The sequence below is a fragment of the Crinia signifera genome, chromosome 8 (assembly GCF_055691185.1).
Source record: "Crinia signifera chromosome 8, ASM5569118v1, whole genome shotgun sequence".
NCBI classification, from domain to species: domain Eukaryota; kingdom Metazoa; phylum Chordata; class Amphibia; order Anura; family Myobatrachidae; genus Crinia; species Crinia signifera.
This window is the reverse complement of record NC_139224.1, coordinates 64,670,839-64,684,578: the sequence shown is the minus strand read 5'-3', so window position 1 is coordinate 64,684,578 and position 13,740 is coordinate 64,670,839. Positions and strand designations below refer to the sequence as shown.

General features: G+C 40.4%; 2 protein-coding genes across 3 annotated transcripts in view; one reads left to right on the top strand and one right to left on the bottom strand.

Moving 5' to 3' along the window:
* Positions 1-1,695, bottom strand: part of IFT56 (intraflagellar transport 56) — a 66,852-nt gene extending 65,157 nt beyond the window's left edge. Inside the window, exon 1 of one of the 2 annotated variants that reach the window (XM_083156594.1) lies at positions 1,538-1,695. In XM_083156594.1, coding sequence (XP_083012720.1) covers positions 1,538-1,540 — 3 coding nt within the window. In that variant the 5' untranslated portion in view covers positions 1,541-1,695. Of the gene's footprint in view, positions 1-1,414; positions 1,436-1,537 lie in introns of those variants that run through there. The other variant, XM_083156593.1, reaches the window with a different exon arrangement.
* A 264-nt stretch (positions 1,696-1,959) lies between these two features.
* Positions 1,960-5,808, top strand: SHLD2 (shieldin complex subunit 2). Its single transcript, XM_083156592.1, has one exon. The coding sequence runs from the start codon at positions 2,096-2,098 to the stop codon at positions 4,460-4,462; it is 2,367 nt and encodes a 788-aa protein (XP_083012718.1). The 5' UTR covers positions 1,960-2,095; the 3' UTR covers positions 4,463-5,808.
* The last annotated feature ends 7,932 nt before the right edge of the window (positions 5,809-13,740 follow it).

The window sequence follows — 13,740 nt, the reverse complement described above, 5'->3', positions numbered from 1 at the left end:
CATTGGCACTTGAACTAGCACCCATTGCAGGCTGAAATCAACCAGACTTTGCAGCACGGAAGTGTTCAAAGCACTGTGAGGCAACAAACACTTTTAATCTAAATACTCAAAAAAAGTATGCCCACTGCCAACATGATTAATACCCATAAGATCATTGCAGACATTGGGATTGACCCCTTTGGTATTTAAGGTCATTACAAAATGCAGTTTTCACTCTTATGCTCAGTACTCACTAGACAATGTGGGGTATTCAATGCCGCAGCGAGCGGCCGGCGAGGGGGTTAAACAGCGAGGATTGCAGAAAACCAGCGATCCTCGCTGTTTAACCCCCGCGCCGGCCGCTCGCTCTATTCAACGTACTGGGGAAATCCTCGCCGTCACAGGACGGCGAGAATTCCCCAAAACAGCGAGACCCGCTGCTGCAGAAAACTCGCAGTTTTTAGCCGCGGGTCTCGCTGATTCTGGAGCCGCATCCGCCAATTCCCCCTCGCTCAAAAACCGGAGCGAGGGGGAATTGGCGGATGCGGAGGCTGTGTTGAATGCTGTCAGGGTGAGTGGTGACAGCGAGCAGGAAGCCCTGCTCGCTGTCACCACTCGCAAACAGCATTGAATACCTGCCAATATGTCGTCCGATCCAGTGGACTGGACCAACATTCTGTGCACATCGTATAGTGTATACCCACCATATAGCTGACAATCCGTGCATCATTAGCGAATGCAGGGCAAGCGAATGACAACGCTAACTATGTCATTGGTCACACACATTGTCTAGTGTGTGCCCAGCTGTATTATATACACAAATTTACATATTAGGCTAGTAGTACCCAAACTGTGTGTTGTGCTAATCATTTGCGGCTAATGTAATAGGAAAACCAATACATATGGACTTACTATCACACATATGTGGACAAACAGAAGCAAATTCTGTCCCTCACCACATACTTGACACTGAAGGGGTGTACACAAAGTGCAATGTACTTTCTATTTAACCCACAACTCGATCCCTTTCTAATCGGGATCAAATCGCATGCCACTGTGTACACATTTGATTTACAATATATAGAACAGATCTGTACTTTATAGTCTTGCCTGCACAGTCTACTTTGCTATTCGATTTCGATGCCGCCGCGTCACACATTGGGATCAAACCAAAAGCGTTCAATTTCCTTGTGATTTTGCTTATATAATCAAAATCAAATAGAAGAAAATACAAAATCGAACTGTATGTATGCCCTATAAGAAAGACATTAAAGTAAATTGGGTTTATTTGTATACATTTCTACATTCCCAATAAGAAACTTTTAGCCTAAGGGAAAAAAATCTGATGCTCTAGTTTCAAATAAGTTTGGGAGCCACTGTATTAGGCTAATCATGTAGGTCGTTTTCTAAACGTTTAACCTTCTCTTTTACTGACCCTGGTCAACGCCAATGGATGGAAATCTGAGAGAGAGAGAGAGAGAATTCGCCAAATATAATATAAACCCAACGTTTTCTAGTATGAGAGGACTTTAATTATCCTGATAATAAAATTCCTCACCATCTTGACAAGATGAGAAGCGACGCTCCAGGAGGGAGCGGTGTCCGATATTACACCACTCAAATAGCAGCCGCTGTAAATCCTGCCCGTACAGTCCGTTATAAACGTCAACCCAACAGTCTGCGTTTCCCTAGCAACAGTAACGGATACACCGCGCAGGCGCTGGACACGTGACTAGCTGTTGACGTCTTTGCCGTAAAGAAACGTCGCACTTGGGAATATTATTACAGGTGGATGCTAAAGTTTAGTACATTACGATGATTTGTAATGAATACGTGAAACTTTAGTGAGGGAATGAAATGCCTTTGGTATTGTAGTTTTTCCAGAATATAATATGGTAGATGAGTATTTCCGGTTTCCTGTGGCAGGGGATATCAAGAATGAACACGAGGCTCGGAACGCACTTCCTGGGTGGGCAGAATCGGAACACACATTACGATATAGGAAGTGTGGTGCAGAGTCGTGTGTGTGTGTGACTGTGTTAAAGTAGCGTGCACTTGGAAGTGATGCAGGGGTGAGCTTATATGCGGAAGCTATGTTAGCAAACGCCTGAAAAAGATGTGTGATAACGGTAAAGTTCACATTTTTATCGGAGCTCCTTATATATCACAGTCTGTGCATTGGGGATCTGACATATGTTCTCCAGATGTTCAAAAAATGAAGTGGGAAGAAAGCCCTTATGTTTTCAATGAGCAAACCCTATGCTTGCAGAGTACTAGCAGCACCAAAACGTCATTGATTCCCGAGTTGCTTGGAGGTGCTAGACATGACAACCAGCATTATGACACATCTGTATGTAGTGACAGATCAGCCCAACGGTCTAATGTTACGTCTAAAACCGGTGCCCATAGCTCTGGGGTCATTTCAGATTTGGTATGTACCACAAAAAAATGTCATATAACGTCAAATTGGCATAAACCTACAGGAGATACAAATGATGTTCTTCATGATCACTTTATCGCATCATACCCTGAAAAGACAGAAGATCGTAATGGCGTGGAAACAAATACTAATATAATATCTGCTGAAACAGAGTTCCTTACAGTTTTGACATCTAGCCAGGTCGCAATAGAAGGTCGTGGGAACATTTTTAAACATTGTGCATCTTTTGCACAAAATGAAACAAAAGCGCTCACCCCTTCCATGCAACACCAATCAGCAGGTTGCACAAACAATGTTTTGAGGAAAAACACTGCAGCAGGATCTGCAGATCAAGACTACTTTGCCTGCTCTCCTGAACTTTTTACTCAAATATCTGAACATGAGTCCAACAAAGTGGCGTCAGAAAATCAAAAACCGGAGAGGTGTCAAGAAAATATTAAAGGTCTAGAAAAGTCCACTAGCAGAGTCCATGACCTCAGTGACCAAGTTGAGACTACTAGCTGCAAAAGGAAAAATATTATTGCATCTCCCTCTCCTCCTAAAAATGATCAAAAGTCAAAAAAGCCTAAAAATTCCACCTCACCAGTAAAATTTCTTAAGAAAACGTATGATGAGCATAGACCTCAAACTCATATAAAACCGTTGACTCTTCTTAAACACTGCTCAGACAAAACCAAAGAGTACAATATTTTGGCTGTTTTGCTACACCCATGTTCTTTAAAAGAAATCCAGGTAAAAAGTGGACCAAATGTTGGTTCTTCTTTTCCATTGGGAACAATTATTGTTTTGGACCAGTCGGATGCTGAATGTAAAGTACTCATGTGGCGTGCCGCTGCATTTTGGAGTATAGCCTTATTCCCTGGAGACATTATAATGCTAAATAATATGGCAGTGTCCGAAGATAAGTGGAATGAAAAACCCTTCCTTCAATCTACTTTTAGGAGTCGACTGATACATTTTGGAAGCTGTTCTACTCTTTTAGTAGAGGAGAGTTCAAACATTGTGAATCTTTCAGTTCTACAGGAGTTAATGGACTACATTCATATTAAGCATTATCACTTGAAACAACTGCCTCCACGACAGCCCCAGAAACTAGACAACATACAATATGTCAGACTTGCTCAGCTTCAACCAGAATTGCTTGTCCATTCAGTTCTAAAAGTAAGAAGTATTTCCATTCTAAAGGAGTGCACATATCATTTCAAGGGATTGCAACAACATAAAATAATTCTGACAATTGAAGAGGTCAGAGGACGAACGGGTGCCTTAATACTGTGGGGAGCAAGCATTTCTTGGTGTGACCAGATTCGTCGCAAAATAGGTCACATTTGGGTTTTTAAATACTTACTGGCAAAGAAGAATTTATTTTCTGGAGATCTGGAGTTGCACACTACTCCTTGGTCCTACTGTGAATGCTTGTTTGATGATGACAAAAGGGCTATAGATTTTCAAAAGCATTTTATTGAGCATGTTGCAGTAAAAAAGCAGATGAGCCTGAAGGACATTATTGAAGATCGATATTCAGGTGACATTCAGGTGAAGGCCAGTATTTCAGAATTGGAATTTCTTATTCCAGGCAATGAGAACATCTTCATGACCCAAGCAACCTCAATTACAGATATTCTGATGTCTCTACCTGTAGTGATATACTCAGGCTGTGAAAAATGTAAAACAGAGTTAAAAGTAGATGAGAACCATGTGTTTGAACAGTGCCTAAATTGTTTGCCCTATAATCAAGTTAGGACTTTCTATAGGCCATCACTAATGACTATTACGAGTGAGGACTGTGAGTTACGGGTCCACGTCCTGCCAGAAATTCTTGAAAAAATATTTTTAAATATAACTCCTAACTTATTACACAAAACTGTAGACAGCTTCTCTGGTGTAACCTATGGGACTGTTGTAGCAGACCTTTGCCATTCTCTTTTGGCCGAGACTGGAGAATCTTATTTGTTCCTCATAAGAAGTCACTTTTTGCTTGATGAAAATAGCGTACCATTAGAGCAGGAATTTCATGTTTTGGATTTCCATCTTGATCTTTAATGTAAACTATCATTTTTTTGCTTGATAAACAATTACCAGTGGCTTAAATACTGTGAAATTGTAAAGATGAATGGTATTTATGTATTCAGGGTGATAACTCTACATGTGTTTTACTAATAATACCTAGCTTTGTTTCATGAGATTTATGTGTTTTATCTATTTATTAATGGTCTTAGTGTTCCTTCTTGGAACTGGGCAGGGCGATGCTGCACGGGGGCAGCATAAAGGGGGGCGGACCGGACCTGCCAACTTCACCATTGTGGGCGGGCAATGTCACGAAAGGGGGCGGGCCTTGCCACCGCTGTCAGGAAAGGAGGCTGGCGTGACCTGCGGACATTGCCAAAATGGGTGGGCCTGACCCCGCCGAAGTCACTGCCGGGGAAGCGACAGGCATCTATGGCGGCACTGGGCATCCCCATGCTTCCGGCAGGGACAGGCAGTAGGCTGTTTTAGCAGGGTTCTGCTAGGGGATACGATCATTGGGTCACCAGCAAGTTGTTAGGTCGACATGCCGGAAGGTAGACATGAGTCTAGGTCAACAGGGTCATTAGGTCTACATGGATTAGGTCGACAGTCAAAAGGTCGACATGTTTTTCACTGGGTTTTTTTGAGCCGACGTGCCGACAGGCGGTATTTCATGCCCTACCATCTACTATGGCGTGGTGGGAGAATAAAATGGCGAGCTCAGCGGATCACTTTAACCTATATCTATGTCCACAATGTCGATATTCGGGTAAAAAAAACAGTGAAAAACCCCATGTCGACCTTACGACTGTCGACCTAATCCGTGTCAACTTAATGACCCTGTCGACCTAACCCGTGTTGACCTTCCTGCATGTCAACCTAGACACATGTCGCCCTAAATGCATGTTGACCTAATGACTTGCTGGTGACCAACTGATCCACAGCCGCTGCTAGAGTGGCAGGGAGCATTTTGCCCTTTAAATATCGGGCAGGGTGCAGTGCCCTGCTAAAACAGCCTAGAGTGAACAATTGGTCTTTTGTTTAAATAATGGGCACCTGTATATCAAGTAATTCCCATGGGCATCTGTTTATCAAATAATCCCCACTTATGTTTCTATAGTGGTAATTACTATATATACACAGATGCAATCTGTTTTTTTTCTTTCTAGTTGTTGGTGGTATATTTTATCCAAGGAAAAAGTCTATATGCTGAGCTCTCTGCTTTTTATAGGTGTTGTCTGTGCATATTAGGAATATGCAGTATGAGGGATGTGTCTTGTGTGATATGTACCCCTTAGGTGTGTTAATGAAGAGAATAAACGGTGTGATGAAATAGACAATCCGTTCATTGGTACTAATGGAATAAAATCATATCACATATATTGTGCCTATTATGCCTATTATTTGTATTGATCACTGCCGGTTATCATTCTGAGGGGACCCCGGTTGGGTGTTAGGGTGTCTTTGAGGTACCTGTGTTCCCATAGGTCCACAATCCTGGGACCAGGTTTCCCTCAGGTGACTGCAGTGGCCATTGTTGGTAAGTTTGGTGGGTAGGCAACAAATTACCTCCTGGGTGGTTGATATGTGATGCTAGGAGCTTAGGAAATAAAATCCCAGAACTAATTGCAATAATGACAAGGGATGAACTGGATATTGTGGCTATTACAGAGACATGGTGCAATGAAAATCATGACTGGGACATAGCTATACCAGGATATACTTTATTTAGGAAGGACAGAATGGGACAAATTGGAGGAGGGGTTGCAATATATGTGAAAAAATATATAAAGACTACCTTAATACAAAGTATTGAAGAAAAAACGGAGGCCCTTTGGGTGACCATAGAAACAGGGGAGAAGGCGATTCTTCGTATAGGGGTGATCTACAGACCACCAGGTCAGGAAGAGGAACTAGACAAGAGCCTATTGCAGGACATCAATAAAATGGCATTAAAAGGAGAGGTGATAATCATGGGAGACTTTAATCTACCTGATGTAAACTGGGAGCTGCCTGTTGCAAGTTCCACCAGAAGTAGGGACATGCTGAATTCCTTGCAAGGAGCATCCCTCCAGCAATTGGTGAGGGAGCCCACTCGTAAGGACGCAATATTAGACTTAATACTTACAAATGGTGACAGAATATCTGACATAAATGTGGGTGAAAATCTGGGATCCAGTGACCATCAAGCAGTATGGTTCAAAATAAAGACAGAGACTGACTCATCGCACACAAAAACAAAGGTGTTAGATTTTAGGAAGGCTGATTTTGTAGAGATGGGAAACTCTGTAAGGGATTCTTTGGCAGAGTGGAAGAACTTGGAAGGAGTGCAGGATAAGTGGGAAAAATTAAAAAGTGCAATTCTAAAAGCAACAGAACTTTGTGTCAAAAGAGTTAGGAAAAACACAAGAAAAAGAAAGCCATTGTGGTTTGCAAAAGAAGTAGCAAGTATTGTAAAAGCAAAAAAGTTGGCCTTTAAGAAATTTAAGCAGACGCAGAAGAATGAGGACAAAGAGGTGTATCTTGTTAGACAGAAGGAGGCTAAGAAGGTAATCAGATGTGCAAAAGCACAGGCTGAAGAGAAAATGGCCCAGTCAGTGGGTAAAGGGGGGAAAACTTTTTTTAGGTATATAAGTGAAAGGAGAAAAACAAAAAGTGGAATAATTAGACTGAAGACAGAGAGTGGAAGTTTTCTTGAGGGGACAATGTAATAGCAGATAATATTAATAATTATTTCTGCTCAGTATTCACTGCTGAAAGAGAGGGGAAGGGGCCACAGTTAAGTTGCAAGTATAGTCAGAAAACTGAGGGAGAGACAAGTACATTTACAGAGGAGAAAGTCCTCACAGAACTCTCAAAACTGAAAGTGGATAAATCAATGGGGCCAGATGGGATACATCCAAGGATACTAAAAGAGCTTAAAGGGGAGCTGGTAAAACCAATAACAGAATTATTCAACCAGTCACTAGCTACTGGAGTAATCCCAGAGGACTGGAAAACAGCGAATGTAGTCCCACCGCACAAAAGTGGAAGCAAGGAAGAGGTAAGCAACTATCGACCAGTGAGCCTTACATCAGTAGTAGGGAAATTGATGGAAACACTCTTAAAACAAAGAGTTGTAGAATATCTCAAAACCAGCAATTTACAGGATCCAAAACAGCATGGGTTTACTGGGGGAAGATCATGTCAAACAAATCTTATTGACTTTTTTGACTGGGTGACTAAAGTAATAGATCAAGGTGGGGCTGTAGATGTAGCTTATCTAGACTTTAGTAAAGCTTTTGACACTGTCCCACATCGCAGACTGTTAAATAAACTTGAAAGCTTGGGATTGGATTCTAAGATAGTTGAATGGATAAGAGCGTGGTTGCAGGACAGAAAACAGAGAGTTGTAGTAAACGGAGTACAGTCAAAGGAGGGAAAGGTTACAAGTGGAGTACCCCAGGGATCTGTACTTGGACCGGTGCTTTTTAATATCTTTATTGGTGATATTGCAAATGGAATTGAGGGTAAAATGTGCCTTTTTGCAGATGACACAAAGGTATGCAACAGGGTAGACACACCAGGAGGGGTAAAACAAATGATTGAGGATCTAGGCAGATTAGAGAAATGGTCAAGAGAATGGCAACTACAGTTTAATGCCAAAAAATGCAAAATCATGCACTTGGGTCTCAGAAATCCAAAGACTCAATATAGTATAAATGGCACTATAATGGAAACTACTGAGGAAGAGAGGGATCTAGGTGTCACTATTTCAGGGGACTTAAAAGCAGGTAGGCAATGTAACAAAGCAATGAAGAAGGCAAGTCAGATGCTTGGTTGCATAGGGAGAGGTATCAGCAGTAGAAAGAAAGAAGTACTGTAATAATGCCACTGTATAGGTCATTGGTACGACCTCACCTAGAGTATTGTGTTCAGTTCTGGAGGCCATATCTCCAGAAGGATACAAATACATTAGAGACTGTACAAAGAAGAGCAACTAAAATGGTGCATGGCCTACATCACAAAACGTACCAGGAAAGACTAAAAGATCTTAATATGTATAGTTTAGAGCAGAGAAGGGAAAGGGGGGACATGATAGAAACTTTCAAATATATCAAGGGCTTTAACAAGGTACAGGTGGGAGACATTCTTCACAGGAAGAGGAGCAACAGAACACGAGGACATGCACTGAAACTAGAGGGAGGAAGATTCAGGGGAAATGCGAGGAAGAATTTTTTCACAGAAAGAGTAGTAGATAAGTGGAATAGCCTCCCAACAGAGGTGGTAGACGCAAATACAGTAGTACAATTTAAACATGCTTGGGATAAGCATATTGATATCCTTACAAAAAAATAAGGATCAAATATGGTTTGAGGTAACGGGGGAAATTTACTAAAGGAAATTTGCAAAAAAATTGGTGTATTTGTATCCAGAAATACACTTATTTTTTACATTTACTATCCCGAAAATACAGCAATTCGTAGTCGTATTGATGTGCTATCAATACATATACGAATTGCCGTATTTTCGGTATAGTAAATGTCAAAAATAAGTGTATTTCTGGATACAAATACACCTATTTTTTACAAATTTCCTTTAGTAAATTTCCCCCAACATGTTTAAAAAAAGGGGCAGACTAGATGGGCCAAGTGGTTCTTATCTGCCGTCAAATTCTATGTTTCTATGTTTCAAATTCTATGTTATGCACATATGGTAAATTGAAAAGCAAATTCAAAAGCTTTTAAGCAAATTAAGGTGCTATTTGCGCAGGCCCTCTTCCCTAATGTGCTTTTCCTTCCTTCTATTACTTAAACCAGGCATGGCCAAACTGCTTTATTCTTAAGCCCCGTACGCACGGTGCGATTCATTTTATCATCGATTTAGATTGATTGAATCGCAGGGCGCAGTGTACACATTTGATTTAAACCATATAGTACAAATCTGTACTATATAGTCTTGCTGGCACAGTCTATTTTTATGTTGGATTTCAATGCCGTAGTTCCGCACATCGTCCACCGCAAATGTCTGAAACCCATTCTATTTCGCCTATATAAGCACAATCTAATAGAAAAATAGTTAAAATGGAACCGCATGTACTGGGCATTACATTGCAATTTAGATTTCAGTTTGAACACACCCCACCCAAATCTAACTTTTTCTGAACATGTAACATTTGTCCCATCTGCAGTGCAGCATAGCTTTGTCCGTCTGCAAAAATCACAGATCTGAATTAGGCTCTAAAGGTGCACACACACTGTAAAAAATATTTGACCAATTTCCTTGAAAGACATGACGAAAGCTCTCACTACAGTTTATAGGCTCTTTTTGAAAGATAACAAAATTGAGCTGCATGCGCAGTTGACGAACAACCTTGATGAACACCTGGCGGGTATGTGCATCATTGTTCGTCCCAAACGCACTGAAAGATATTTTGACGAATTTCGTTCAGAATGGCCGAAATGAATGAAATTGGTCAAAAAAGTTGGTCAAAAAAATTGTACAGTGTGTATGCACCTTGTGTCTGAGCTAGCAACTGTGGACAATTGTAATCTTTCCCAAAATCGTTTCTTGGTAAATTTCTTCCTTGCAGTGCTAGGAATGAAACCCGCAGTGAATGGTTTAAGATGCATCCAAAAGGAAAAAATTATATGGCTTCTCCTCACAGCGACGGAATTTTTTTTTTTAAAAGCATTAATAATAATATAGACACCCAATGCCCACTTCTCCAATGGCATTGGGTGACAGCATCAAGAGTTATCTTACCAATCGATAGGCGAGTGAGTTGCCAAGGATGGCATTTGTGAGCATACTTATTGGCTTTCACATGCACAATGGCATCCAGTTTAAGCTATTAAACTCTATTAAAATTACATTATAAAACAATGATTAGAAATACCGTATATACGTGAGTATAAGTCGACCCGAATTTAAGCTGAGGCACCTAATTTTACAACAAAAAATTGGGAAAACGTATTGACCCAAGTGGGACCCTCACTCGAGTATAAGCCAAGGGGGGCTTTTTCAGCATAAAAAATGTTCTGAAAAAGTAGGCTTATACTCGAGTATATAGGGTATATATTTTTAAAACGAAAGCTTTTTCCCTCCAGGTGCCATCCATAATACATACTGATTTTCTCTATGCTTAGAAGATTTTTTCTATGCTTTGAAGTCAATGGCTTGCAATGACTACACAGATACACAGACGCTGGAATCCCAACTGACGGGCTATTCTCCCTCGTGGGGGTCTACGACTCCCATAGAGGGATATTAGAATAGGTGGCGAGCCATCGAGCATGCAGCACAGTGAGAATGCAAGGGGCATCGCTGCACTCACCCCGCTGTCTGAATTCCGGCAGTCAGGCACCCACCTACAGGAGGCTTTGTTAGCTATGCTAAAGGACTCATACCTGTAGATTCAGTTATCTCAAAAGTTAGGTTTTGAGCCTTTGATAAATATATCGCAGTCTCAATATATGTGTTACTTATATTATAGGATTACAAAAATATTTCAGTTCAATTCTGTGTAGGTAAAAGTGTTTCTGGTGTCACAATAGACCTTAGAATAGCACAAAAACTATGGGGTTTATTTACTAAGATCAGGGGCGAATTTAGGGGTCAGGCCGCCCCTAGGCACAACATTTTTGTGCCCCCCCCCTCCCCCTATTTTAATGTAATCATACATGTATATACATTGTTATTTATATATTTCATAAAAATTTAACTGTAGCCCACCTTAATATTTTTTTAAGCACTCTGGACTGCTCACTGTATGGAGGACCTGGAGGGAGGGAGGCACTTATTAGTACAGTGATTAGCACAGTGTCTCCGTCAGTCTCTCTCCGGCTCACACACTGTGACTGACTGAGCGCAGGGAGGATCTGCGCGCCGCTCAGCTCAGCTGCTGGATACACAGCAGCCAATAGACTGTGTGTGTGTAGAGTAGCCAATGGGCGGGAGCCGGCAGCAGTGAGCCTGAGCCATTTCCGGACATGCAGGGGGACCGTCGGACCCAGCCACTAAGCGGTGATGTAATGTGCATGGCAGAGTGGGTGGGCAGTGGCGGGTGACGAGCGGCGCTGCCGCCAACATGATAATTCATGTCTGTGGCGGCGGCACTCGCCGCTGCCCACCTGCTGTGCCATTTAACAGAATGTCAGCCTGCCTGCCGCCCTTAATTGGTGCCGCCCTGAGGCCGGTGCCTCGCGGGCCTAGGCACAAATCCAGCCCTGACTAAGATGGGAGTTCTATTGAAGATGGGATGTTGCTATGAGCAACTAATCCGATTCTTTTATCTTCAAGAAATTGCTAAATAAATAAGAAGTAGATTCTGACTGGTTGCTATGGGCAACATCCCTTCTTCAACAGATCTCCCATCTTCGTAACTAAACCCCTATACAGTATGTAGTTCAGAAATAACCTGTGAGTGGAGGATGAATGATCAGTGTGCCCATTTCAATAGGACTAATGCCCCTTACACACTAGCCGACACTAGCTGTAGCCGATATAGTTAATGGCGGCTGATATGGTTCAGTGACATCACCGGGGCCTGCTAAACATGCAGGTCGTTAGGCTATATAGCAAAATTGACCAGCATGTTCAGAAGACAATCATCATTAATGTCACACGGGAGCACGCATTGGTAATGAAATTGAGTGTACACACAAGACGATATGGTGAATGATATCGCTCAGAAACCCCATTGTGAGTGATATTGTTCATATGTAATGGGGATTCAGTCCTTACAATACCTGTCAAATTTCTGTTGTTCTGCCTTTAATGGTCTGTTCCATTTTCCACTTCTTCCTTAAATGAGGCAGATGGGGAGTTTTTACAAGTGTAATGCTGACTCTCCTCTCATCCACTCAAATAATGGTTTTGTGTATCCCGCTCAGACTTTCTGTTTATTGATGCCTTTATGTAGACATTGAACATTTCACAACACTTTTACATCAAGTCTTGTGTCTCCTAAACATGATAGTGTTTCATTGTTTTTTTTGTTTTTTTTTTACTAGTGAAGATGACATATATACATATTTACAACATGTGAAAAGTGGGTATATATCATAAACACAAGCAAATGTACTAAACAAAGTTACAATCTGTCACTAGCTGAGTGCTCTCTTGGATTTATGTGGTTGTATAACTGTGATGTTTAAATATTGACTCATTTAAAGTTACAAAAGAGCGTCTGATTTGCTGAGCTAACAATACTCTACATTTATAGCTTATTCCAAAATTCAAGATACTGTATTTTTCGGATACTAGCATTATTTGTAAAATACATTTATATGAAATGGAAGAAGAGCTCCTGCTTCCTCCTCCTCTCTTCCTAAACAGCTGATACTTTTGTATATTATTATAATTGTTATTATTATTATTATTAATAATAATAATAATAATAATAATAGTAGTAGTAGTAGTAGTAGTAGTGTGTATATATATATATATATATATATATATATATATATATATATTCTTGGAGGATCCGCACTCACAGCCAGCCAAGGTCATCAATTGGGGTGCTTAACTAGAGTGACAATCAATGTGTCCCAATAATATTCTGTGTATAGGATAATTAATCCACGAACTTGAAACCCTTGAACTGTGCAGTTGTGAGTATTTGAAGCTGTCTTGAAAAAGGCCCTCTAGTGGCCGAAACGTCGACCTACAGGATCTGAGGATCCTTGAAGTAAGATCTTTGTATTATTACAAGCAAGTACGAAATTAAAAGATTGATGTTTTTACTGATGAGTGCTTTTCGTGGATTAATTATCCCATACACAGAATATATATATATATAGATATAGATATATCTATATATATATATATATATATATATATATATATATATATATATCAATGTACAATAGTGTTATCTAAGTGTGCAATAACAAAAGTTATATTCTTTTCTTATACATATAAAAATACATTTGTTCATGTATAAAAATATATTAATTAAAAAGTCCAATATTCAATTAAATTCTGAAATTTCTTTACAATGTTCCTTTTTTCTGGAGAAATATATGATGTTTATCAGTTGCCTGAAATCACTAGTGTAGCATACCCAGCGAGTTTCGTTTCGTCAAGAAATTTCATCAGGGGTAACAAAAAAAGATCTTTCTACAGATATTAGGTAAGATGAAAGTTATAGTCTTCCTAGGTTTTATTGGTCTATAATTTTATTGGGACTTTATGTTGGTACAGGTTGAGTATCCCTTATCTGAATAATTCAGAAAACCATACATTCCAGAAAGTATTTTTTTTTTTTTTTTTCGAAAAATGTACTGGGGAAATTTTATAACAGCACTACTGAGGACATGATACTGTATGTA

Coding starts and splice junctions, on each gene's coding strand:
- SHLD2 (XM_083156592.1), top strand. CDS start 2,096: ATGTGTGATAACGGTAAAGTTCACATTTTTATCGGAGCTCCTTATATA.